The 25,294-nt window shown below is 42.2% G+C and overlaps 1 protein-coding gene across 1 annotated transcript in view; it reads right to left on the bottom strand.

Moving 5' to 3' along the window:
* The window catches only part of FANCM (FA complementation group M), a 94,644-nt gene that overhangs the window by 10,158 nt on the left and 59,192 nt on the right, over positions 1-25,294 (bottom strand). The window contains exons 12-18 of the mRNA XM_090034428.1: positions 22,412-22,569; positions 20,509-20,661; positions 8,418-10,362; positions 5,146-5,225; positions 4,991-5,059; positions 1,944-2,081; positions 310-466 (exon numbers count right to left, since the gene is read on the bottom strand). Coding sequence (XP_089890554.1) covers positions 310-466; positions 1,944-2,081; positions 4,991-5,059; positions 5,146-5,225; positions 8,418-10,362; positions 20,509-20,661; positions 22,412-22,569 — 2,700 coding nt within the window. The remainder of the gene's footprint in view (positions 1-309; positions 467-1,943; positions 2,082-4,990; positions 5,060-5,145; positions 5,226-8,417; positions 10,363-20,508; positions 20,662-22,411; positions 22,570-25,294) is intronic.

The following is a 25,294-nucleotide window of genomic DNA, read 5'->3' as shown; positions in this document are numbered from 1 at the left end:
AGCAAAACTCTTCTGGCAGTTAGAGCCTTCTCTTCCTCCCACTAGGATATCTACTTTTCTTCTCCCACTCTACTGTCCCCTCCTTTCTTCCTTGTTCCCATGTTCAACAACTGGACACGATGCGCTGTCTTTTTTCACACTTGTTACTTTCATCGCTTGGAAATACTTGGTCCTTTTTCTGCAACAGATTCCATAACAGAGTGCATCTACAAAAGTTACCGGCAAAGTCAGATCTCAGTGAGAAAACCCAGATAAAAAACCCCAAAACAATATTTTGAGTAGAAGCAAAGAGCGATTTTGTTAATATACCATTTAAAACCTGCGTAATTTCTGCTTCATCATCAAGGAACTGATTGAGTGAGGAGTTCGGATCGTTCTCTGAGTCAACGCTCTCATCAGATGACACATCCTCTGCATCTTCTTGGGAAAGCTCAGCTTCCTCATCTAAAAATTGTCTGGCTGCGTTCTAAAGAAATCCCAACAGGCCGTTCATTTACAGTTCCAGAATTCAGAGCGAAGACAGTAATTGACAATATAGATAAGCTCTTTTCTTAAAATCAGTTCAGAGATTCAGAACAGCCTTGGTTCTCAGACGGACACAAATTTCAAGCTTCAAACAAACGAAAATGCATCTCAAGGAAGAGATCTCTGAAAAAGTTCAGTCAGTGTGTTGCAGATGAAGTTAGACTGATGTAAACCAAGATGAAAGGAGGGCTGTTTGTTATCATACCAGCGAGTCATCAAAACAGTAAAGAGATGATATTCTCATTTCTCTAAACTTTACAACTGGACTGTGTACAGCCAGGTTCACTGAGCTGGAAGGGTTATCTACTACAACCCCCTGGACTTTTGCTTGATTTAGAGTACTGCTCCATCCATCTAATTTGTGTGGCCTCATTTCAAAAATCCTGATTCTTGGACCCAAGCTAGTGTCACTGCACTGTGCTGTGTAGACACAGAATTCATCTGGAGGTGGTAGAGGTATCTCTGCATTGTACCACATCCCCCCCCTTCCCATCTCCCAGGGAGGTAGAGGTCTTATGTGAATAATCTCACTTCCTCTGAATAGCTTTCCAGGACTGAATTAAGATAGAAAATAAGATAACAAACACTGATATCACTACTATTATTTATAAACTTTCTATGTGTGCGATTTGGAATTAAACATTTTAAAAAAAATCCGGCTGGGCCATGTGGAACTAATACTTTTGCAATCCTCTATCTACATGCTTGGTCCGTGGCTTACTGTCATCCTTTAATATATGCCTTGTGTCCTTTACACTAGCTGCCAATTTTGGCGTTTTGTTTCAGAATATCACGGTGTCAGTGCACTCATGACTTCTGCTGAAAATGACCTGGGGTCTGAGACCCCACCTGCAAAAGTGAACTGAAGTCAGCACTGCCAACCCACGACTGAGAAACGAGTATTTGTCCAACTCTTTGTCAAATGATGCATAGTTTAATTCAGTCATACAGTGAGACTCCCTGATCATATTGTAATTCTGACCACTAGGAATATTTATTAAAGAGTCTATGGCACTCATTCATCTCAGTTAAGGGTGCAAGACAAATCCTTAAAAGCAATTTCTCTATGCCGACTCGTTTTAAAATTAGCCAATTTAGAAAACATGCATTAACATTCACCATTTTTACTACTGATTTAATTTTGCATTACATTCATTTGGACATTAACTAGTATCTGGTTAGTTTCACTACCAGGTTTCTCCTAAATGACGCATCATTATGTTTGTGTATAGAAGACAAAGGAATATTTACATTAAAACCAGACAAAATGTACTGAACTGTTGTTAGTCTCAAAGGCATTTCTGATCAGTAAGTTGTGCATTGTTGCACCTCAATATATACATCTGAAATAATGTAAGCTAAGCTACCATTTAAAAACCTATAAAAAGCATATGAACAGAATCACATAAAATTCATACCTTAAACATATGGTTGTTTTCAGTCTTTTTCCTTTTCACACCTTTTAACTGTTTCTTGTTACAGCTCCTCAAGTTGAAATCCATAGTTCCGACCGATTTCTCATGAAAATCCATTCCTTCATCACTAGAGAGGTCTGACTAGAGCATGTTACAAACACTTAAGTAATAGAAAAATATATGCCATGAAGACCATTCATAATTACCCCACTCATTTTTCAGTATCTTTTATTAAAGTGAGATCTGATTAGTAAATTCCAACAAAACAAACATTAATACTAATCCTTCTATAAAGCATGGAAGCCACTCGAGTTTTGAGAATGGGACAAGAATGGGACAAGAAACCTCATATCATCTGAGAAAAAGACCAAGTCAAAAGTAATGCAAAAATGCAATCCAAGGCATGACAAGATCGAACGGTCACAAACTCCACTGTGACCGTTTCAGGCTGGACATAAGAAAGAACTCCTTCACTGTCCAAGCCCCCAAGGTTTGAAACAGACTGCCGCTGGAGGCGGTTCAAGCACCCACTATGAACGCCTCCAAGACACATTCGGATGCTTATCTTGCTGGGATCCTATGATCCCTGCTGACTTCCTGCCCCTGGGGCAGGGGCCTGGACTCGATGATCCTCCAGGGTCCCTTCCAGCCCAAATGTCTATGAAATCTATGAAATGTTGGGGGCTCAGCAGTTGAAAGACTCATATGTTACGAGGAGAAAGGGGCTCAGCACTCAACATCACAAACATATAGTTTGTTTCTACATATACTGGTAAATTCATCTTAAATAAAACCTACAAGGATGAAAAGTCAGATGGTAGAAATTAAACACACCAGGACTAAAGGCTATAAGCTTTCCACCAAAGAATGGCCCTGATGAGATGATTCTCAAATGTCAGCATGAATAATTTAGCTTTTTGGCAATTAAAATGAGTAAGTCTTTGTTAGTAGATTCCAGTGCTGACTAAACTTCCAGATCATTTGATTTTGCCCAAGAGCAAGCCAAAATAATCTATTACATGAACATTTTAGGCAATATCTAAAAACCCAGGGTCATTTCAGTTAACAATTTGCTGCGTGTTTTAGGCAAACATACTGTTAAATCACAGCATGCAGAATTCCTAATCTCCAGTTGGTTTGCAAATACAATGGCTAAACCATTATAAAGTATACCCAAAATAGGAGCATGAACCAATTTAACTAAATCTGTTTTTAAAATAAGTTAACAACAATCTAGGCAACTGTAGTCTGGTAATGGGTATACACCTGCCCATCTGAAATATGATATTTTGTAATTAAAAGGATAAAATGTTAACATTCAAGAATGTTCTCTAGGATCATAGTAGTCTGCTGCATTTAAGAGGCTGTTGCTCAGGTAGTAAAAATATTTATCGAATACAGAAGAGATCAACAATTCAAGTTTCCACTTCCCTAGGTGAGTTTTACCCTGAATCTATGAAGGGTCAGGATGTAAATATATTTTTAAAAATTATCTGTTTAACCTCCTCTAATTACAGCAGCTAAATGGTTAACCAATGGCACATACTTCTAATTTAATGAGCTCTGGCAGGAATGGCCCTGGCCCCTTATGTCTTCACTGTGCAGTGGCACAGCAGGGATCCTGGGGAGAGTATTAAGGCTGCAACAGCAGCCTACCAGGCTGTAGCTGCTTCAGAAATGCCCTGGGGCCGCACTCATTGTGTGAGGGCCAACGGTGACCCCTCAGACCCAGTGCCACCTGCTCCGGGTGCTGTGGCACCCCCATGGGCCAAGCCAGCCATGTGCTCAGCCCTGCCTCCCTTAGGACTCTATACAAAAACGTAAAAATTGTATTACTGGGTCAGACCAAAGGTCTGTCAAGCCCAGCGTCCTGTGCGACACCCTGTTTTCCCTTTTGTTGTCCCAAAGAATCTATTGCTATGCTTCTAGTGCCTTCTCTAAGTGAGGGAAGGTTAGCACTGTCTTTGTGGGCCTAGCCCTACTGCACCTTGCATAACAAGGAGGCCTGCTGCTGAACAACAGATGCTCTAGTGCAGTGGTAGCCAACCTTTTTGGAAAGTGTGCCTCAAGTTAAGTGCAAGGACGAGATAGTGCCAATCTAATAATTAGTCACTGCTATTCCCACCGGGATGTGGCAACACTATACTTAGTGGCGTGTAGTGCTGCAGCTCCTAGCAGGGCCCATCCCTCGAGGCAGCTCCAATCCCTTACTCCCACCCCATTCCCAACTGCCATCACCAGCACCACCTTTAACTCAGCATCTGGGGTTCATGCACCAAACACAGCAGCTGCGCTTGCCATTTCTGGCACGTGCCAGTTTGGGCCCCCTTCTCTACAAGAAGAGTATAAGAAGTGGGGTATATGTAGGGTGCTCCATTCAAATGCTCTGCCAGCCATTTGTGGTAGGTCATATCCCTAACTGTTGCGCTGAATAGCCCCCAGTGGACTTATCTTCCATGCATTTGCCTATCATTCCAAAAGGGCAGGCGATGTGGAGGTGGGCTGGCAATGCTCCACTGCAGAGGGTGTGAACGCTGTTAATCCCAAATGCAAGAGTTGTCTGAGTGACATGGAGGTCACACTGGACAATTCTAGCAGGGTGTAAGGGAAGACACTCCCTAGCACGCAGGCTGTAAAATAGGCTGGCAACCTCCTTACCAGCCTCTTAAACATTTTATAAGAAGTTTCCTGAGCCATCTGAAAAGATGGACTCTCTGAACTAAAGATCATCACTGATATCAAATTAACCTAGGATTAAAGAGGCTAAAGATTAGATTTAAATTACAAATGATAAAAGAGGCTCATTTGCAAGAAGTGGCTGCAGTCCTGAGGAGTGCTGCATGTTAAAATGCACTGCCAACTTTATTTTGCTGAACTGTAAATATTTTCCATTAGTGAGGTTGTATCCTCTAAAGTAAACTAGAAGACGGTAGGTTTTCCTAAAGAACAAGAAAGATTCCTTGGCAATGAGGAAAGCATTAGATGAATTAAAAATTCACACAAATTACATTTATTAACTTCCTTCCTATATTGTTCAAGCATTTACTTACTATGTTAAGTGCATGCCTACGTTTTTTGACAGCACAAATTGGTGATTCCAAATCGCTGTTACTCATAACCTAGGTATAGAGAAAAAGGTGCAAATGTAATTACAGAGTGCAGAAAATTTTAATTTGGGTATGATAATATATATTTTAAGACTCACATCAGGAGAGTTCAAAACATTTCCTTTTTTCTTGTTTTTCCGTTGAAAAACAATCTCTTCTTCACTTTCACTGCTGCTTCCTATGGAGAGGCAAAGAACAGATAACAGTCCTAAGAAAATATTCTCCGTAATACAATATAGCTCTGACTATCAAAATCAGCATGTCTTTAAAAGTGGTTCAAAAAGATGCTATTTATCGATGTATGTGGTGAAAATTGCTCCCTTGTTAGTCAAAAAAGTATCCCACTGAAATGCGAAAGTCTGACCTCCTTTTGATTGTGTGAATTGAAGTGATTACCCAAATTGTACTGAAAATGAAAATTAAGAGAAAGAAACCAGAAACAAAAAAGGAACTGAAAGTAACACTCCCAAATTAACAGCAAAAATGTTACAACTTTTTTGCTCTGCCTTTATCATCAGATCTTTCATTTGGTTGCACTAAAACAAAAGAAAAATGATTGAAATGATTCTTATCAAATCCACAGCTGTTTCTGCATTTGTTTTCTAAAGAGTTGCACTGAATTATGTTCTGTGTGATGTTTTCTGATAGACTGCATATTCTCCTTACAGCCCAAGACATAAAACTTAGAGTTGGTATTTGACTGGTCAAAGAAATATGCAGTCAATTGACAATATTTGACCAGTCAATTGACCAAACTTTATTTGACTGGTCAAATACCCAAGCCTACATAAAACTGTTTTTGTGACCCTTACACCTCCTGATCTTTGATAAAGAGAAATCATCTTGAACAAGCTCTTTAAATTGCAAGTGGAGCCAACTAGAGGGATTTCAAGAGATGTTCCATCTTAGCTCCAATTTCCACTCAAGCGGGCTAAGACTGCCTGGTATTTGCTGTGGCTGCAATATGCAAGCTTGTTTTTTTGTGCAGAGCGCAAGGTGATCACTGGTTTAACTCTTTAGTGGACAAAGCACTAATAAGTAATAACAATTCATTCTTCCAAAGCAAAATGTTCAAACCTGAAATTATTTGGATTATTTTCCATTACAAGAAAAGCTGCTGAATAAGAAACCTCATTTGCTATTTTCTGTTTTATTCCACTACATTTGTTTTTCATCTCCAGAGCTTAGATGTTTATTAAAGGTGCTTAATCGAGCATCCTGAAGACTGAAGAGACAGACATAGTGCAAGAAGCTTCTACGGTGTCGCAAATCAGGTTCTGGAAGGAGCCCGGACTTCTGGCAGAAGTAGATATCGGAGAATTCACTGACTGAAGATGCAGGCAGAGTCCCACATAGACCAGCAACAGAATTGTGAAGGCATGGAGTTAGGGACTACACTGGAACAGACCAGGCTGATTACAAGCAAGATACTGAGAGGATTAAAAGACAGGTTTTAAAGGCAGCTGCAGGCCACAATGTACATCTCACATGGTCACATCAACATCTGTACTCAGGTTTTAGGGGTTTAACAGAGCAGAAAAAGCTGTATTTATATTCATACATTTCAGCCAGAAACTGATGTGCTTGAATAGGTCCCTCGCTTGTTAACTATGCTACAAATTTACCAGCTGATCATAGAATCATAGAAGTAGGGTCGGAAGGGAACTTGTAGATCTTCAAGTCCGACCCCCTGCCTGGGTGGGAGAAAAAAAACCCAAAAAAACCAAAAACTGGACTCAAATGAGTCCAGTCAGGTAGGCATCAAGCCTCTTCATAAAGACCCCCAGGGCAGGAGCCAGCACCACTTCCCTTGGAAGTTGGTTCCAGCTCCTAGCTGCCCTGACTGTGAAGTCATTCTTACAGATATCTAATCTAAACCTCCTCTCCAACAACTTGTGTCCATTGTTCCTTGTTATGCCGGGGGGCACTAGAGGAAACAAGGTCTCTCCCAAACCCTTCTGGTCCCCCCTAGTGAGTTTATAGACAGTCACCAGGTCCCCCCTCAGCCTTCTCTTGTGAAGGCTGAACAGGTTCAGGTGCCGCAGTCTTTCATTGTAGGGGCTGCCCTGTTGTCCCCAGATCATGCAGGTGGCCTCCTCTGGACCCTCTCCATGTTGTCCACATTCCTCCTGACATGGGGCGCACAGAACTGGACGCAGTGCTCCAGCTGTGGCCTGACTAGTGTCGCATAGAGGAGGAGGATCACCTCCCTGGCTCTACTTGAGATGCATCTGTGGATGCACGACAAGGTCTGGTTAGCCCTGCCAACCGTGACCTCGCATTGTCGGCCCATGTTCATCTTGGAGTCAATAATGATTCCAAGATCCCTTTCTGCCTCTGTGCTCTCAAGAAGGGAGTTTCCCATCTTATAAGTGTGCTGCTGGTTTCTACTGCCCACGTGCAGCACCCTGCACTTGTCAGTACTGAAATGCATCCTGTTTTTGTTAGCCCACTCCTACAACTTATCCAGATCTTGCTGCAATCTTTCCCTCCCTACTAGCGTGCTCACCTCTCCCCAAATTTTGGTATCATCAGTGAATTTAAACAGGGTGCTTTTCACCCCGTCGTCCAAATCGCTGATGAAGAAATTGAACAGCGCAGGCCCGAGGACCGAGCCCTGGGGGACTCCGCTGCCCACTTCCCCCTAGGTCGAATATGACCCATCCACCACCACCCTCTGAGTACGACCCTTCAGCCAATCTGCAGTCCATCTGACTGTGTAGGCATCAGTGCCACAGTCGCCTAGTTTTTTAATGAGGATGGGGTGGGAGACGGTGTCAAAGGCCTTGCTGAAGTCTAGAAAGACTACGTCCACAGCGACACCTGCATCCATTGCCTTTGTGACCTGATCATAAAAGGCAATCAGGTTGGTCTGACATGACCTGCCCCTAATGAAACTGTGCTGATTGCCCTTGAGCATCACCCCTGAAGCTGGCCCATCACAGATGTGCTCCTTGAGGATCTTCTCAAAGAGCTTCCCAAGGACAGAGGTAAGACTGACAGGCCTATAGTTGCCTGAGTCCTCTCTCTTCCCTGTTTTGAAGATGGGGACCACGTTAGCTTCTTCCAGTCATCTGGCACCTGACCCGAGCACCACAAGTTTGTTCTACCACAAACACAGTCTGATGCTTGACTATGTACAAAACTGCGGTGCTCCTCAGTCTTTTCTGTATTGTGGCTCCTTTCAGACCACCACTCACCTACCTGTAGAAACCTTGGGGTTGTGATCCTCCCATTGAGGCTGACGCCACATAACTGAGCACTGATGAAAGACTGGACTGGAAAGGGCTGGACAAGCTGAGTATTAAACTCCTCCTTCTCTCCCCTTCAAGACGACCAATCTCTAAATGAACTTTACAATGAAACTTACCTTCTGCTGGAAATGCACCAGAAATGGGCAGTTTCATAGGCTCTGGGTTCTTCGCCTTTCCAAAGGGGAGATCCGGTAGATTTGGTGTAGCAAAGGCTGAATTTGGGAAGAGTTTAACACATCTAATATTTACTTTATTTGTACCCTGCTTTAGTGGAATTTCCTGCCCAACTCTAGAAAAAGCATTTGCAGGTATTCTTTTGGGGTCTCTCACCCCCACAACTCTTCTACCTGTTGGGATAGATGATGTCAAAACTAAAGAGTCAGATGATACAAATGCCTTTTTAGGTGTTGAATTCAAAGATGAAGCCACAGGGACACAGTTTTTGGTCATTTTGGCTGAACCACTGCCCTGATCTTGTGGTGCAGAAAAGTTTGTTCTACCACAGCTTTCATCCTTTGATTTTGGCAGAGACAGAAGCCCCGAGTTACCACTTAATAACTCATTTTCATCTTCAATAGGTTTGACGTCTGTGTGACTGTCTGAGACCTCATCTGGGTTTTGAATACTAGCATTCATGTCTGCTTCCGCTAAAAGTTCATCTTCAGACTCTTGAACAGAAAATCCTAGGTCAAAGTTAACAGAGAATAACTCCTGAGAATAGTTATACAGATCTTCATTGTCCAGAAACTGTTTGCTTAAAAAATCTTTGGACACTTCCAAATTTTCAGTTCTACAACTTGACAGTGATTCCCTAGGGTTTGTATCACCACCCAGATGGCACTCATCTGGCATATGCCATTCAGAGCCTTGTGCAGCAACTGGCTTAGTAACTTGGTCACACAACTCTGATGCCTCTAACAGCTGAAAGTTGGGAGAAAAGTGTGCCTCAAAAATGTCTTCATCTTCAAACAAGTTTATGCTCTCCTCATGGACAGAGGGCACATTTTTCTGATTCTCAGCGTTCTCTTCATACCCTTCACCCAAAGGTTCATCTGAAGGGCTCTTTGTCAGATCTTCCTTCAGCACTTGTATGTGCACATCTTTGTCACCATCAAAGATGTCAGCCCAACTAAGCTTATCAATTGTTTTATTAATACAAGCCTCAGAAAAGCAGTTGTTTTCTGAAGGAGAATTATTCCTGGAGGAACGTAACTTAAGGGGTGTTTTTAATTCAGAGATTCTCTCAGGGGACAGAAATGAACTTTGGACTTCTGCAGTGTTGTTTTGCACTCTCTCTGTGGGAGCGTGAGAAATACCTTTCTGAAAACAACAGAATTCATCTTCTCTAGTTTCTTCCCATCTTTCAAAATCATCAAGTGTATTCAAAGGGGGAGGAGACTGCGATAAAAGCCTTTGTACATTGGCTAGCATTGCCTTTATCCATGAAGGATCCTCGGAGGGAGTCATGAGTGAACATGAATCCAACTCTGCTTCAGGTAGGTAAAATAAGTCAGGTGAAAGAGATGACTCGTCATGTGTGATGTTACCATAACCAGAATCTACACAGTTTCTCTCCAGTACATTACAGGCTCTATCTTCAGATTTGTGTTCCAGTATTCCCTCACTTTCACGGCTAGTAATATTTTCACCAAAATCATTTGAGGCAATAAATCCATTTAAGTCAAGTGTCACCTTTCCCATTTCCTCATTTGGTAGAGTTTTCTGATCAGTATGTTCAACACCAGGGTCTTCTCCCATTGTAAAGGAATCTAAAATGGTATTTGTTCCTGCAGACTCTTCCAAGTGAAACACTGAAGTTCTTTTTGTCCTCTTGCAATTGGTGGTTTTAAACAGGGAAATGCATTCAGGATCCATCTCAGTTATGCTAGGTGGAAAAGGCTTTGTTTTGGATGCATGCACCACGCTTTTTCTGGATGCATGTGCCTTCTGAGCAAGTATAGAGTTGCTGGTAGAAAGGCTTTTACTCTTTTGAACATCTGAGCACATAACATCTTCCATCTGTAAGTAAGGCTGGAGTTCCAGTTCATAGCTGCAGTCCCCCTGATGAGAAACAAAGCAGAGCTTTAAGATCAAGTAACAACAAACCAGTTCACATGGATACTTCCATAAAGCTGCACAATACAGAGACCAAAGTTTTGCTACCCTTAAATATTTTTACAGTGGGACAGAAAAATGTTTGTATTTTAAAGCCAGTTTTCAAGAGGAAAGGCTGCCTCAGGTTCAGCTCCTAAACCAGCATTTAAAAAACCCTGGTTGAAAATTCTGACCTAGGGTTTCTTTCTTTCTTTTTTTTAAACCACCACCAAAATTAAAAACAATGTTCTTACCGGGATCTGCAAAGAATAATCATCTGCATTTCCTAAGCAGATTTTATATCAGCAACCAACTAAACAGAGAACTCTCAATTTCACCAACAGGTGACTTTTCTTCATAATAATGGTTTATAGGCATTTTCCCCTCAACTGTTCCATCAGTCTTAAAGCCATTTCAGTCCCTGTCCTCACCCTCTTCAGGGCTAGTCTGGAATACAAGGGCTCTAAGTAGCCAAACCTGTGATTAAAATGCCGATGGCCCATCTGAAACCTTCTACACATCTCCTCGCACTTGGTACCAGCAATGCTCATGAGAGAAGAACAGTTTAAGGAGGAAAAAATTGTTCAAGCACATCTCATGATGGTGATCTACACAGATACCATGAAGGAGAGCTGTTACTATTTACTTGTTCACCAAATGCATCGTCTTTTGCATATCCACCAGCAGACACATCTCAAATATCATTTCAGAGTGACCCTAGCCAGTTTTAAAAGATGGGAGGATGTTTTCAATTCAAGCATGTGATGTTATTTTCCTCAAACAGTACACTTTCTCAAGTCAAAACTCCAGAATAAAATGTACGCAGAAGGAACTGCTCACATATAATGCACCTGGCAGTTTCCAGCAGCTGGATTTTAGAAAAAGGGTGCATACTGTACGAGAGAAAATAAGATATTTATGTATCCTCAACTATCAAGCATTCCACACAGACTTACTCTATTTTTAACTAAGTGCAGATTCACTTCTTCTGCATGGTTGGGAATAAAACCCTTTTTCTGGTAAAATGGCAGCATATTCTTGGCCATAGTTTTAAAAAGGAAACAGCTCCTGTGAGAAGGATCCCTGAAAGGAAAAAAGATGACTGAATTATTACATGACCTCAGAATAAATTCCTATTTGAGAGTTTCTTCCTTTGAAGAAATACAGTCCCCAAAAATAGGAGAAAAGGACTGGAGCCTTTAGCAACAAGAACTTGGAACTGATCTAATCCAAAGCAAGTGCACTGATCAGAGAAGAAAATGAAGGGCCAGGAGCTCAAAGAAAGCACAACCATCCCTTTTCCAGAATGCCTGAGTGAATAACTCCAGTTCCAGAAATTAGGCAAAAGTGAAGGCCACCGAGTTAAGTGGCTTGCAAAAGAAGAGAATTGATCGTGGATATAGAGGGAGTTGGACCACTTGGTAAGCTAGGCACGATCACAAACATGTATTTTAACATGGCTGAATTATAAAGTCATGTATGTACAGAACAAAAGGGTTGATAGTAGTTTTACTGAGAATTTAGATTATGGATTTGTATAGGATAGCTTACATAGGGATGATCCTGTCTCAGACATGGGGTTGGACTAGAAGACCTCTGGAGGTCCCTTCCAGCCTGACTTCTCTATGAAAAAATCCAGGCTCTATATTGAAGATGGGGGAGACTCTACACTAGGAAGCTGGAGTTAGTTTAGTAGATGGCCTAACAAAAGAGTGTCAAATATACAGCCCACCAGCTGGATCTGGCCCATGGAAAAATATTATAGGCCTGGAAAACGTTCCCTACAGTGAGAAAGGCAGAGCTCAATCTTTTTTGCCTCACAAAAAAAAAGTGAAGGGATGACTTGATCAATTTCTAAGTACCTATTTGGAGAATTAAAATGTGTCTAGTAGACAAAGTTATAACAATGCCTGGAAGATGAAAATACTCATGTTCTGGACTAGAAATAAGATGAATTTTGAACATAAGGGCACTTAGCCATTGGAACAACTGACCAAGGGTCATTAGATAGTCTTCCAAAACATGTGCCCTAGTTAAAACAGGAATGGCTTCAAGGAAGTCCTACAGCTATTGCATGTAAGTTGGCAGATTATGATCACAATCATTCCTTCTGGCTTCAGAGTATACAAATCTAGGACTGGGGTGTCAGATCCCACCCGCATGCCAGATGTAGCCTGCGCGTATATCAGCTCACTCAAAGAAAGATGGTGCTGTTCATTTTAAAGCAAGTTGGGTACCTTTTTGATGTGAAAAATTGTATTTTCTAATATTTTTGTGCTAGTATCTGTTTAATAAAAAAGCATACAAGAAAAGATCTCTCAAGAAAAGAAGATGTACTAGTAAAATATAATCTCATGTTATGATTACTAGTGTAATAAACTAGTCAGCTATGATTACTAGTGTAATAAATGTGGTCGTTGAACTGAAGATCACAATTAATGTGTGAAAGGTTTTATTAAAAGATTTTCATGAGTTTGAATTATTTCAGTAGAAAGATCATTTTATAGCTTGCTTGCTTGAATGCCCGAACTGGTGCCTGCAATGATTTTCTCTCTGTAAGGTAGACCTAAAAGAGCAGCAGAAAATTTCCAAGTATTCTTCACAAAATAGTGCTATTGCTTTCATCACTGCTGAAATAATATATTTTAGAACTATTCAGGTATGATAAAAATGGTGCTGTATTAAAAGTAATTCATTCATTATTTGCAGTCCTGTACAACCCAGAAGCACTAATCATGGAACCAGTAGGTTCTTGTGCTACAGACTGTACAAACAAAAAGGGTCCCAACTCCAAAGACGTTGAAGTCCAAGACAAGAGGCAAGTGATGGACACAAACAGATGGGGGAGGCCCAGGAGACCATGAGATAATATTTTAAACAGAACATGAATAGCAAAGGTATTGCTGGATCCCAAATCCTTTCCACCTTTCCTAAACTTCAGTGCTCCTTTATATGGCTACAAATGATACAAACCTAATCATCTTCATTTCTAACCTACACAAGTACTACAAGTCACATGTATTCAAGAGCAGGTCATAAGCTACAACAGTAGCCAGCTCAAATATTAGAAATAAACAGATGTACTGCTTCATGTTGTGTCACCAGTATGTTAAGGATGTCCAAAAATGCCAGATAAAATGCCAGGTATCCAGGTCTAAAGGGAAAGGAAATCAGGATTTGTAGTAGAGACTCTCTCTTTTATTAGACCAACAAGATTTTTGCAAAAATATTTCTTTAATTGCAAGCTTTTGGCACAAACACCCTTCATCAGGCATTGGAGAAAAGATCGTCAAAGTTCTCCTGGGTAGAAATGAAAGTTCACATTTCACAGGATTTCACAGAGGAGTCTATGGACTCCCCTGTAACATGAACTTTCATTTCTACCCAGATAAATTGCCATCACTCAACTGACATTATGCAAGAGAACCAACTTCCATCTTCAAAAAAGGGAGGAAGGAGGACCCGGGAAACTATAGGCCGGTGTCCTGATGAGGTCACTGCTTAGTCCAGTACTTTTCAGCATCTTTATCAGTGATTTGGATGCAGGGGTGAAGAGCACACTGGCCAAGTTCATGGACATCACCAAGTTATGGGGGAATGTGGTCACGCTTGAAGATAGGCTGCAGATACAGGCCGACCTAGACAGGCCGGCAATTTGGGTGGATCGGAATCAAATGAAGTTCAATGTCGAAAAATGTAAAGTGCTCCAGCCATGGACAAAAAACCCCTACACACCTACAGGCAAGCTGACCAGCACCACAAATGAACAGGACCTGGGGGTAATAACAGACCACAGTATGAACATGAGCCGGGAGTGCGACACTGTACCCAGCAGGGTTAATACTACCCTGGCATGCATCAATCAATGCATCTCTAGCAAAACTAGGGAAGTGATTCTTCCGCTTTACTTGGCATCGGTAAGACCACAGTTGGAGTACTGCATCTAGTTCTGGGCACTGCACTTCAACAAGGACGTGGTAAAGCTCAAGAGAGTTCAGAGAAGAGCCACCTGTATGATCAGAGACTTGCACAGCAAGCCATACGAGGAAAGGCTGAGGGACCTGGGACTCTTCAACATAAAAAAGAGAAGGCTGAGGGGGGACTTGATAGCAGCTTATCACTACATCGGGGCGTACATCAAGGGCTCGGTGAACAACAGTTCACCAGGGTACCCTTGGGGATAACCAGGACTAATGGCCACAAACTCCCAGAAGACTGTTTCAGGCTCAACATTAGGAAAAACTTCTTCACCACTAGGATGTCCAGACTATGTAATAAGCTCCCTCCAGAGGTAGTGCAATCGCCTACCCTGTATATCTTCAAGAGCAGACTGGACAGTCACCTCGCTTGGGTCACCTGGCCCCAGTTGTCTTTCCTGCTTGGTGCAGGGGGCCAGACCTGATGATCTTCCGAGGTCCCTTCTGGCCTTACAATCTATGAATCCATGCTCACCTTGTTACAATGTAAACATTTAAACTGAGGAGAATTCTCGGGTTATTACAATAAAATTCCTTAATGTTTTTAAAATCAACAATTGTAGAAACCCTTATTTTCCTACCATCTGACATGCACCTAATCATAAAGTGTACAAAAAACATGAATCTTAGCAGAGGAGTCCCCACTGAGGTTTAGCGCTTCAATCGGGTTTTAAAACCGTTCATCTTTTCTACAGTAAAGTCCTTATTTGAAATTTTCACTCTGAGCTTGTATAATAAAAGCCTCCAGGTGAACATTTAGACCAGTGCCCTCTGCTTGTATTTCAAGGCCTGGATCTTGCAAACATTTAGGCATGTGATTATATGACTGTATCCTGATACAATGTCAGGATGTTAGCTAGGAGATTAACAGCAAGCCAAAGCATATTTGCTGGTTCAAATAAAATTTTAAATATTACTGCAGTCAAGCTAATTGCCTCCAGATTTTTTGGTTCACAGCTATTTTTTTGCATTTAATTTCACAATAAAATATCAATTCTTGCAAGATAGGGAATGCCACAACTAGAAAACTGTGAGAGCCAAGGTTACTCTATCCATGTTCAGTTCATCTATAGCATTATTTCTATTAGTCCTTCTTTTGTTTAGGGTGTGCTCAACAGTCAAGTTAGCTTTGCCAAAGCAAGATCCACTTTTGCAAATACCTGACGTATCCCTGATTTTACACAGTAATACTGGCAAAACAGGGCCTCACAAGGGGATTTTAAGAGTATGAATCTTTAAGCATGCATGATCCCTCCAAGACAGGTAATCATGAACAACTGTTCCTTTCTTAGAAGTACACTTAAGGAAGGGGTCTTACAGTATCATTCTGTAATCCCCCCCTATCTCCTGTGCTTACAGAGTCAATCAGAGTTGGTAAGGAAGCCTGAAGGCAGTGACTTCCCAGACATGTGGCAAAAGCTGTTTTGAAGAGTTCTGTATATTAGAATGACCTTTAGAGTCCTCTCCAATTTGGAAATAAATTCATGACCCCAACTTGAGAGCCCACACTCTAGAAGGGCTCAAGAGTTTTATTGTTCCAAGCTGAAGCAGAGAAGATTAATCTACCTCTAAAAGCCTATTGTCAGCTCACCATCAATACATTTTCCTAACAAGAAATACAACTACAATGTCCCTATTCTTCCCCATTGATTAACACTGTTGTTCAGGAAACTGGCAGCTTAGCAACAGATTCTGATGACCTAGAAAAATGCAAATTAGTATTGTTTACGTTGGCGCTACACTGTAAAAAAATACAGTATAATGTCCAACAAAATCTTGCACTGACACACCTCTTACAAATTCTCACTCACTTTGACATTTGATTATAAATAAGAAGATGCTAGTTGTAAACGTTAACCTATGGAAATCAACTTCTCAGCTTACCTTCATCCTTGAATACTCAACTTACTCCTTATCTTTTAGGAACAAACAGAGCATGTGGCTCTCTATTTATATTTTAATTTCAAGTCTGTTTAAGTACAGAGGCACACTGCCAGAACAGTAATGTATCTTGCTACACATGTAAAGATGCAAGTGCAAGCTTCATTCCAGCATCAAGTCAAAGGTCCTGCCCAGTTTTCCCAGCTGTAACAAGTATGTGGTTATTCAGGCTGTGGAGTCAAAGGCAGATGAACACGATGCTAGCTCGATGTGTTGCTCCCTTGTAGAATCATAGAAATGAAAGGCTGGAAGGGACCTCAAAAGATCACCAAGTCCAACCCCCCTGCTTTGAGCAGCAATACTGCCAAGATCAAATGATCCCAGTCTTCTCTTGAAGACTTCCAAGGTTGGGGACTGCACTGCCTCCTTGGGAAGTCTATTCCAGATTCTGGTCACCCTTACCGTAAAGAAGTTCTTCCTTACATCCAACCTTCTCCATGTCTTTTTTGAAGTGCTGCACCCAGAATGGGCCACAGTACTCCAGCTGGGGTCTCCCCAGTGCCAATCAGAGAGGAAGCATCATGTCTTTAGCCCTGCACAGGACACATCAGCTAACACATCCCAGTATGCTATTAACTCTGTTGACTACAGCGTTGCACCGACAGCTCATGTTCATCCTGTGATCAACCATAACCCCAAGTTGTTGTGCACCAGTGGCTACAGACAAAGCCCTAGCCATGCTGCTAGGCTAGGGATGGACCTTTGGCTGCTTTATTTTTTGAAGATGAAGCAGAACTTTTTGTGGTGTATGTCAATTGTGGCTTAGGCAAGCATGTGAAAAGTAAGTCCATCAGGTATGCCTTTACCAAATAAATGAGAAATGCAGGTACTTTTGATATTTTTATGTTCCTGCAATAATACACTCACACATCTTTTCCCTGAAATCAGCCCTCCAAAACTAGGGTACATGTCTTAGACAGGGAGCTATTTTCTGCACCAGAATTGAAGCATAGGGACCCTGCAATGGCTTCCAGGGCCTGTCCTCCTCTCCCAGCCTGGAGTGGTGGAGTGCCATCCAGAGCACTGTACTTAGTTTCAATGCTTTCATAATCACTGCCAAATCGGCAGTAGCTTTTAGCTGAACTTTTGCCTCAAACTGGAGCGGCTGCCTCAGCACAGATTGTCAGGATTCAGCCTCAACTCTAGAAAAATCTTTTTGTGTTCTTTTTTTGTTCTTTTTTTTTTTTTTTCATTGTATCTTCCTAAAACAAGGTGCACTTCTGATTTGGGAGCACGTGGTATGCAAGAAGATATGGTAATGTAAGTGTCTCTTCTGGGGGTATATTTGCTCTGAAAAATGACACCTGAATTAAAAAAAACACTTAAAACTAGAACGATCTGTCAAAGTTTCACAGGAAAACGTGCTTATTGAAGTGTAATAGTGCAGCAGAAGCATTTCAAAATAACAGTTCAAATAAAGGAAGTTCTTTAAAAAAAGAGTATACACAATATGTAATCCATTGCATGATACCCGTGCTATGCTTATGTTGTTTCTTTTTATGAATGGCTACATTATTCCTTCTTAAAAACACTACAGACACGCACGTAGGGGATATGCAAGTTGTTTTAGATCTCTCTTCCTCAAAACTGATCAAGATAATATTAAAGCACCATAACTTATTAGGGGTACAACTTTCCAAACATAGTAGTGTAATATTGCAGTGACTATAATTGCTTTAATTGCTTATCTTGTTATTGGCGATCATTGTTTTGACTGTTTATTTTGTTATTTCTCTTTTTATATAAGGAAAAGATTTAATCATTAAGATAAAGTTAATCTTGTTATGATTTACTTTTTATAAATTGATCAGTCATTATTAGTGCTTGGAATTAACCATCTATTTTAAACTTTTTATTGCTTAGCATACGTGTATTTGACATATTGGTCTTATGATTTTAGGCGTATTTGACTCGTGACTTTAGAACTCATATTTAGTAGAAGGAGAACGTTTGTGTAAGGGTTTGTGATATGTCTGGTGTGTGTGGATGTCTGGATTGTGTGGAAAGAGGTAATGAAAGTGAATAATATATGTGACAATGTACAGAAAGACATTCCTCTTTGTGACGGGGTGCCACTTTCGGAGCCTCTCTGGACACGCGGCTCCACCCCCCTGTAATGGGCCGACCACCCGCCTACTCTCGCCTTGATCTTATTTATAAACGATGGATAATTGGAATTAGCAGGAAGCTGCCCATTCGGGTGCATCCCAATGACGGGGGGCACTGTCGGCGGCTCCTTTTCCTCCCCTGCACTGCAGCCCAAGCCTCGCCGATGGTGCTGGTGTAATCTGTCCTGGGCCATGTTATTATGCCACGGCCCATTGTCTGCCTTCGGGGCCCCTTGCCATCCTTTCTCCCTCTCAGGGCTCCTCGTCGCCCCTCCTCACTCTGAGCTCCTCACTACCCCCCGCCTAACTCCGGGGCTCCTCACTGCCCCCTGGCTCCGGGGCTCCTTGCTGGTGCCCCTTTCCGGCGCCTCCGGGCTTGCTGCGCAACCTCCGCCCCTTTACCGGCGCCTCTGGGCTGGTCATGCACCCGGCAATGCCCCCCGCTGGGCCCTGTCTTGCGCTTCCCACGCTCCTCGTCCTCTCTGGGGTCTCTCACCCCCTCTGGGCCTATGCCGCTCCTCTCGCGCTTGTGCCGCGCGCCTTCTGGGCCTGTACCGCGCTTCCCGCACTTCTCACCCCCTCTGAGGCCTGTGTCGTGCTTCTCACTCTTATGCCGCGCTTCCCACGCTCCCTCGCCCTCTCAGGGCCTATGCCGCGCTTCTCGCCCTCTCAAGCCTATACTACGCCTCTCGCGCTCCCTCGCCCTCTCGGGGCCTATGCCGCACTTTCCACGCTGCACCGCGCCTCTCACACTCGGGGCTCAGGTGGCCTGTAGCCGTGCCTGACCCTTCCTCCAGGTCGTGCGCCCTACTGGGCAACTACCCTTGCGGGCTGGGGTCCCAACCCCACATGCCGAGCGCTTCTCCGGCGCTCTCCCACCGTGCCCACTGTGGCACCAAATGCCGTGCCACCCTGACACCGCTCGCTGTGCCCCTAATGGGCACCAGGAACCCCCAAACTACTGGGAAGCCCCCGTGAGGCCTCCCCACTCCCCTATAGCCTCACCCGGTCCTCCGGTATAACCATAACTAAACCATGAGCCAAACATCTATAACACAAACACAAGAAGCCTCCTGGCTTGTAACCCAAAGTCCGCACTCACTCAGCTCTTCACCAGACCCCATCTCATCATGTGGCCAGTCAGGGCAGCCAGGCTGTAACCCTGGAATCTGTCTGATCAGCTCTCCCGCCAAGCTCCTGCTCCTGCGGCTGCCAGGAGGGAACTGGCTCTGGCCTTAGCCTTCTCTGTTTATAAAGGCCAGACCCTGCCCCCTGGTGGTCAGCTGACCCACTCTGTTACCATGGTAACTCTCACCTCCTGCCCTGCTGAGTGGCAGCTTAGCCCATTCACTACCATTCAGTAGCAGGCACCCTAGTGCCCTGCTACACTCTTGCAACAGGTAAAAATAGCTTTCTGTGGTTTAATGGTTAACAGCTATAGCCATGTCGAGTCAGCAATGAAGGATTACCAAACACTAAATCATGCTCCATCCTGATGGCTGAAGACTGCAAGCGACAGCCCCTGAAGATTGCAGACCACAAAGCCAGAAAATCACGACCTACTAATCCCAGCCTGCCAACAGGACAAGAAGGATGGCCGTTGCGTCCGACTCAGCGGAATCCATAGGCTCGTATGGACAGCTATTACTATAAAGAATGAACACGAAGACAAGGCTTTGGGTCTTTTTCCACCTGCAAGGAGGAGTTTTGGGCACGTCCAACAAGACCTGACTCCAACTCTCTTGGTCAGCCTGGCAGGCCACCAGACTGACCTTGAGCAACTTTGGAACTTGGTAACACCTTAACCTTTGCAGGACTGTCTAACTTCTGTGTGTGTGCGTGCACACTTGTCCCTTTTGGATGGATGGATGGATGGAGTATGCATAGGAATGAGTGAAGCAAATAACCTTACTGTTCTTTATTCTTTTTATGTTGTATGTTTTATGTTACAATAAATGCGGCGTTGTGCCTTATTCCCCGATAAGATTCCGGCTTGTTTTTAATTCACACTGTAAGCTCTGTGCGCACAACACTAGATTATTATGTATGCTTTCACACACAAGCAAACACATACTCAAAGTGCCTACCTCTTCATGCCTCATCACTTCTATCATTTCCATAACACTAATAAAATGGTGGCAGCGATTTGAATGGTCAACCACGTGTGTAGGAAAAGGACGATTCTGCCAGAGTCTCCACTCAGACAAGGAAAGCTCACGAGCTCCTTCCACTCCAGATTCCTGAAGTCAAATAAATTGCAGCATGAAGATATCAGTCAAGGAATCATTTAGCAACATTAATATTTGGAATCTCATTTTTCTATAGAAATGATACTTGTTAAATATCCTGACTAATGCCATAATTTACCATACCTATTAAGCTTGTCTGGTTTAAAGAGAAAAACTTTGATTTTATTCTGAACACAAAGCACTTTGTGTTATTTTGCCAGTATATTAAAGAAACACTTGGAGCACTTACACACAATTCCACCGCATTGGAGCGGACTTGATTAATCAAGTCTGCTGAAGTGAGGCAATTACTGCGCTCCAGCATCTCATGCATTATCAGCGTCCCTGCGCTTAAAAACAGCAGTAGGGGCACTTGAACTAAAGCTCGTCGAACGAGCTTTAGTTCAAGTGCCCCCATCACCATTTTTAAGCATGGGGATCCTGATACAGGAGACACAGCAGCACTTTAATTAGAGTGGCTCACGGAACCATTCTAAGTAAAGCACTGCGCCTCCCACCCCCGGAGCATGTGTAAAAGCGCCCTTAAATATTACTGTTTTCTCTTGCACAAAGAACAGTCATGTCAAATGCAGTTATTTACTCTTTTACATCAAAAAGAAGAGCGAGCCTGAGTCTTTCACTAACTTCTTTTATAGTTTTGTACACAAATGGTTTTTAACAATACTCATAAAACAGACTATCATTAGTGATATGCTCAAAGGAAAACTAGCATATGGAACTCTTAAAAGTGCTACAAAAAATCATAAATACACGATTAGATTTTCTAACATTTTGATGACTACCAAAAACATAACTTAATTCTATAAATAAGTCAGTTTATAAGAACTAGTCTCCAAGATATTAGAAATACCTCACACACTGAACTCTTTTGAAAATTACAATCTACACTATCACTGAAGGAACAGAACATTCTTAAACTAATATCTGATGCTTTCTTATAATCCATCATTTAAGAAATTCAATCAGACATTTAGAAGTTTTAAGGATGATATTAGTACACGTTCAGTCTATGGCTGGCAAACTATATCAGGCCTGTACAGCAACGTCATCCAGTCCATAGCGTTTCCCATGGGCCCAGAAATTTGGTGGTAGGGAAACTAGCTGTTTTAATAGCCCCCAGAGCTTTAACAATTGATGTTACCACTGCTCCCTGACCACAAATTTCTGAACTCGTGGTCATCCAGCCTTTGCGGCTCCCATGGTCCTGCGCACAAGATCTAGCAGATGGGGGTCATACCCCCAGACTGACTCTGTGCAGGATCTAGCCCATGAACCATTCCTGCACCACTCATCCAAAGAAGAAGGCTGGATAGGTTGAGCACTGCTGTATTAATATCTTCTTCTGAAAAATATATCTGAATTATTTCTGTTTTGAGTTAAAGAAGTCCCTTGGCTTGTTAGCTAGATTAGCTCACAATGACTGTTTTTAGCTGTATAATCCATGAAGTCATATATTATTTTCTCTAACAAAGAATTCCTTTGAAATGTTCTTAAATATATGGAGAGAAAGAGTCAGGGAAACATATGAAGTAACATTTTGTAAACTTCTACCACTATACCAAAGAGGTTCCATTTTTTCTTTACAATATCACCCCTATTTTTATACTAAAATGATCAGATTCCAATTTCTCATACCAAGGGAAAAAAGTTTACAGAAAAATCAATAGCAACAATTCCTACTGGTATTTTCCAACTAAGTCTTCCATGACCACAGAGGTCATTGCATTAATGTTGAACTTACAGCCGCTTCTTCCAGATTTTCTAAAGTCTCAAAGTGAACACGAGGCAAGACTGGTTCTTTCAGTCCATCACTTTCCTTTAGTCTGTATAATCTGTTCCATACTTCATATTCTTCAGATGTCAAAAACCAGTTTTCATGCAATTCTGCTTGCTTTGTGCCTGCAAACAAGTTAAAAAGAAAAATTTTAGGAAAAATAAGACGCATTTAACAAGGAGGATGGAAACACACACACACACAGATGTACGTAATAATTAGGCCCTCCTACGATACCTATCAGGGCAACACAAGTTCACTGATGCAAACAAAATGGATCTGCAGAAGAATCTGTTGTTAGAAGCAGAAGTGAAGAGAGCCTACCATCTGTTAGGATTACAGATTCACTGGCCAAGGTTTCTGGGGCAGCTGCTGATTGCTGGGTGGAGGTGGTGAAGAGCCACGCATGTAATTTTTATTAAAACACTTATGAACCCCATAGTGATAGCAATCACCACATAGGGAAGGTATGTCCTCATGCTAGAACATATTGCTGAGAGACTAAGGAGAGTATTGAAAATTAAATAATAATTCAGAGACAGAGGGACAGATTAGAAAAGCTAACAAACAGTAAGCAGAGATCTTCAGAAACTGCAATTATATAAAAATAACAAGGAGATACCTTTAGAAAGTGCAAAATACCTAGTAGGGGTGTGCGAAATGAGCCATATTCAATTCAGATTTAGCCCAAATTAGGGACAGTGATTAGATTCATTGATTCAGATCACTGTCCCCAGTTCGGTTCGGCCAAATCCAAATCTGAAGACTGGATGCCGATTTGAAGAATCAGCAATTCAGTCATGGACACAGTTTTAAATGTTTTTTCTGCATACCATGAGGTACAGGCACAGCTTGTGAATGCTGCAACGGTGGGGTGGATGGAGAGTCCCACAGAAGCGTGGGGAGACCCCCCTGCGTGCTCAGTGACAAACCCGGAAGTGGCTCTGGTCCACTTCTGGGTCCACTGCACCTCCCCCAGCTTGGCGATCGGCCATGGGGAGATCCCGGGTGCCCCCCCAGACTCAGGAAGCACCAGTCACTGAGCCGGGAGGGTGAAGGGGGGCTCCCAGCATGCTCCCCGGCAGTGGACCAGAAGTGCTTCTGGTCTACTTCTGGGTCTGCTACTGAGCATGCTGGGGAGTCCCCCATGCTCACGTGGGATGCTCCATCCACCCCAGCATCAGTGTTGACGAGCCGCCTGGTACCTTGAGGTATGTAGAAAAAACATTTAAAGCTGTGTCTATGTCTGAATTGCCGAATATTTCTAAATCAATTCGGAGTATTCCGATTCGATTAGGATACTAAAGGGTCTCCTGATTCAATTCGGATTTGGAGATTCATCCACCGAATCTCCACCAAATCGAATCAGGGACCAAAGCTTTGCTAAGCCCTAATAACTAGATCTATAGCACTTTCTGATGGTCTCTCCCTTGCTATTTATAAGCCTCGCTATTCTATATCCATAACAGAAATCACCTTAAGGTAGTTAAGAGAAGCTACCAACCAAGCAAATGTCTCTCAGAATAAAGATGTACATTACCACTTCCTTCAAGATCCACTTTAAGACTCACTGGTCCCAAGATCCCCCCCATCTATTTCTCTCAATCTTAATACCCATCCACTGGATTCCTGTCGCATACATACTCTGTTTTGAAAAGAGTCAGACCTAACCTCACTACTTCCTAAGTCAGTCCAAGGTCTAGAGACATGATACACCATTAGGAAATGAACTTGCAAAGGTGACACAAACTCATAGTGGATTTGGGGAGTGAATAAATGAATTGCTCCAATACCAGAAATGTATTTAAAATTAACACTGCTACATTCCAGTGCTGCTTATCCTATATGAAATTTAGGATAACTTGAAAACTATTGTGCAAAAGGAATACTCTCACTTGCTACAAACTTTTTAAATACGTTGCTGTATAAAAAGAGAAGAAAGAGGGCCAAAATAAAGCTCAGTCTGAGCTCAGTTAAGAACTCTATTAAGAATGAATGTAATCTGTTCTGAAAGAAAAGGGAAGACCCTAGAAGACAGGACCAGTATTCATACTGACCTTGATAAATTGGAGAAGTCTGAAATTCATACAAAGGACCCATACAAAGAATGCTCAAGAAAATTGTATTTGACCTGCTTTGACGATGGGGGGAGGGCAGTAAACACGATAAAACCCAATTTTAGCCACACTTTTGACACAGTATCCTATGATATTCTCATTGATAAGATAAGGAAACATAATATAGATTAAAGTACTGTAAAGTGGAAACATAAGTGGTTAGATTATCATGCTCAAAAGAGTAGTTGTCATTAGCTCAATGTCTAGTTGGAAGGAGGACTCAAGTGGAATTCCCCATAGACCAGCCCTGGGTCCGGCAATTTTTTTTCATATCTTCGTTAATGGTTTGAAAGACTGATTGAGTGCACACATAGCAAACCTGCAGACAATACCAAATTGGGTCGAGCTGCAGGCATTCAACAGAGTGGGGCCCAGATTCAGAATGACCTTAGTACATTGGAAGAGTGATCTAAAATTAATTAAAATGAATTCAGTAAAGACAAATGCAAAGTCCTGCACATGGAACAATAGCATGCACAAGTATAATTTGGGGGTTAGTTCAGATAACCTTGAGGTCACTTCCAGACCTACTTTGCTATGATTCTAGGTAGCTTTCAAAATGTATTTGTAAAATATGGTTTTTAATCTAAAAAATGGCAAAAGATGGCTACAGTTTCTATTTTTAAGGGATTCATTTGTAACAAAGACAGATGTCATCAGAATAAAATTAAGTGCATACTATGTATCGCCAAGTACTCTGAAATGATCAATGAGAAGATCATTTCCCATGGAA

The sequence above is a fragment of the Crocodylus siamensis genome, chromosome 2 (assembly GCF_052110815.1).
Source record: "Crocodylus siamensis isolate JL-2025a chromosome 2, ASM5211081v1, whole genome shotgun sequence".
NCBI lineage: Eukaryota > Metazoa > Chordata > Crocodylia > Crocodylidae > Crocodylus > Crocodylus siamensis.
This window is presented reverse-complemented; position numbering and strand designations above follow the sequence as displayed.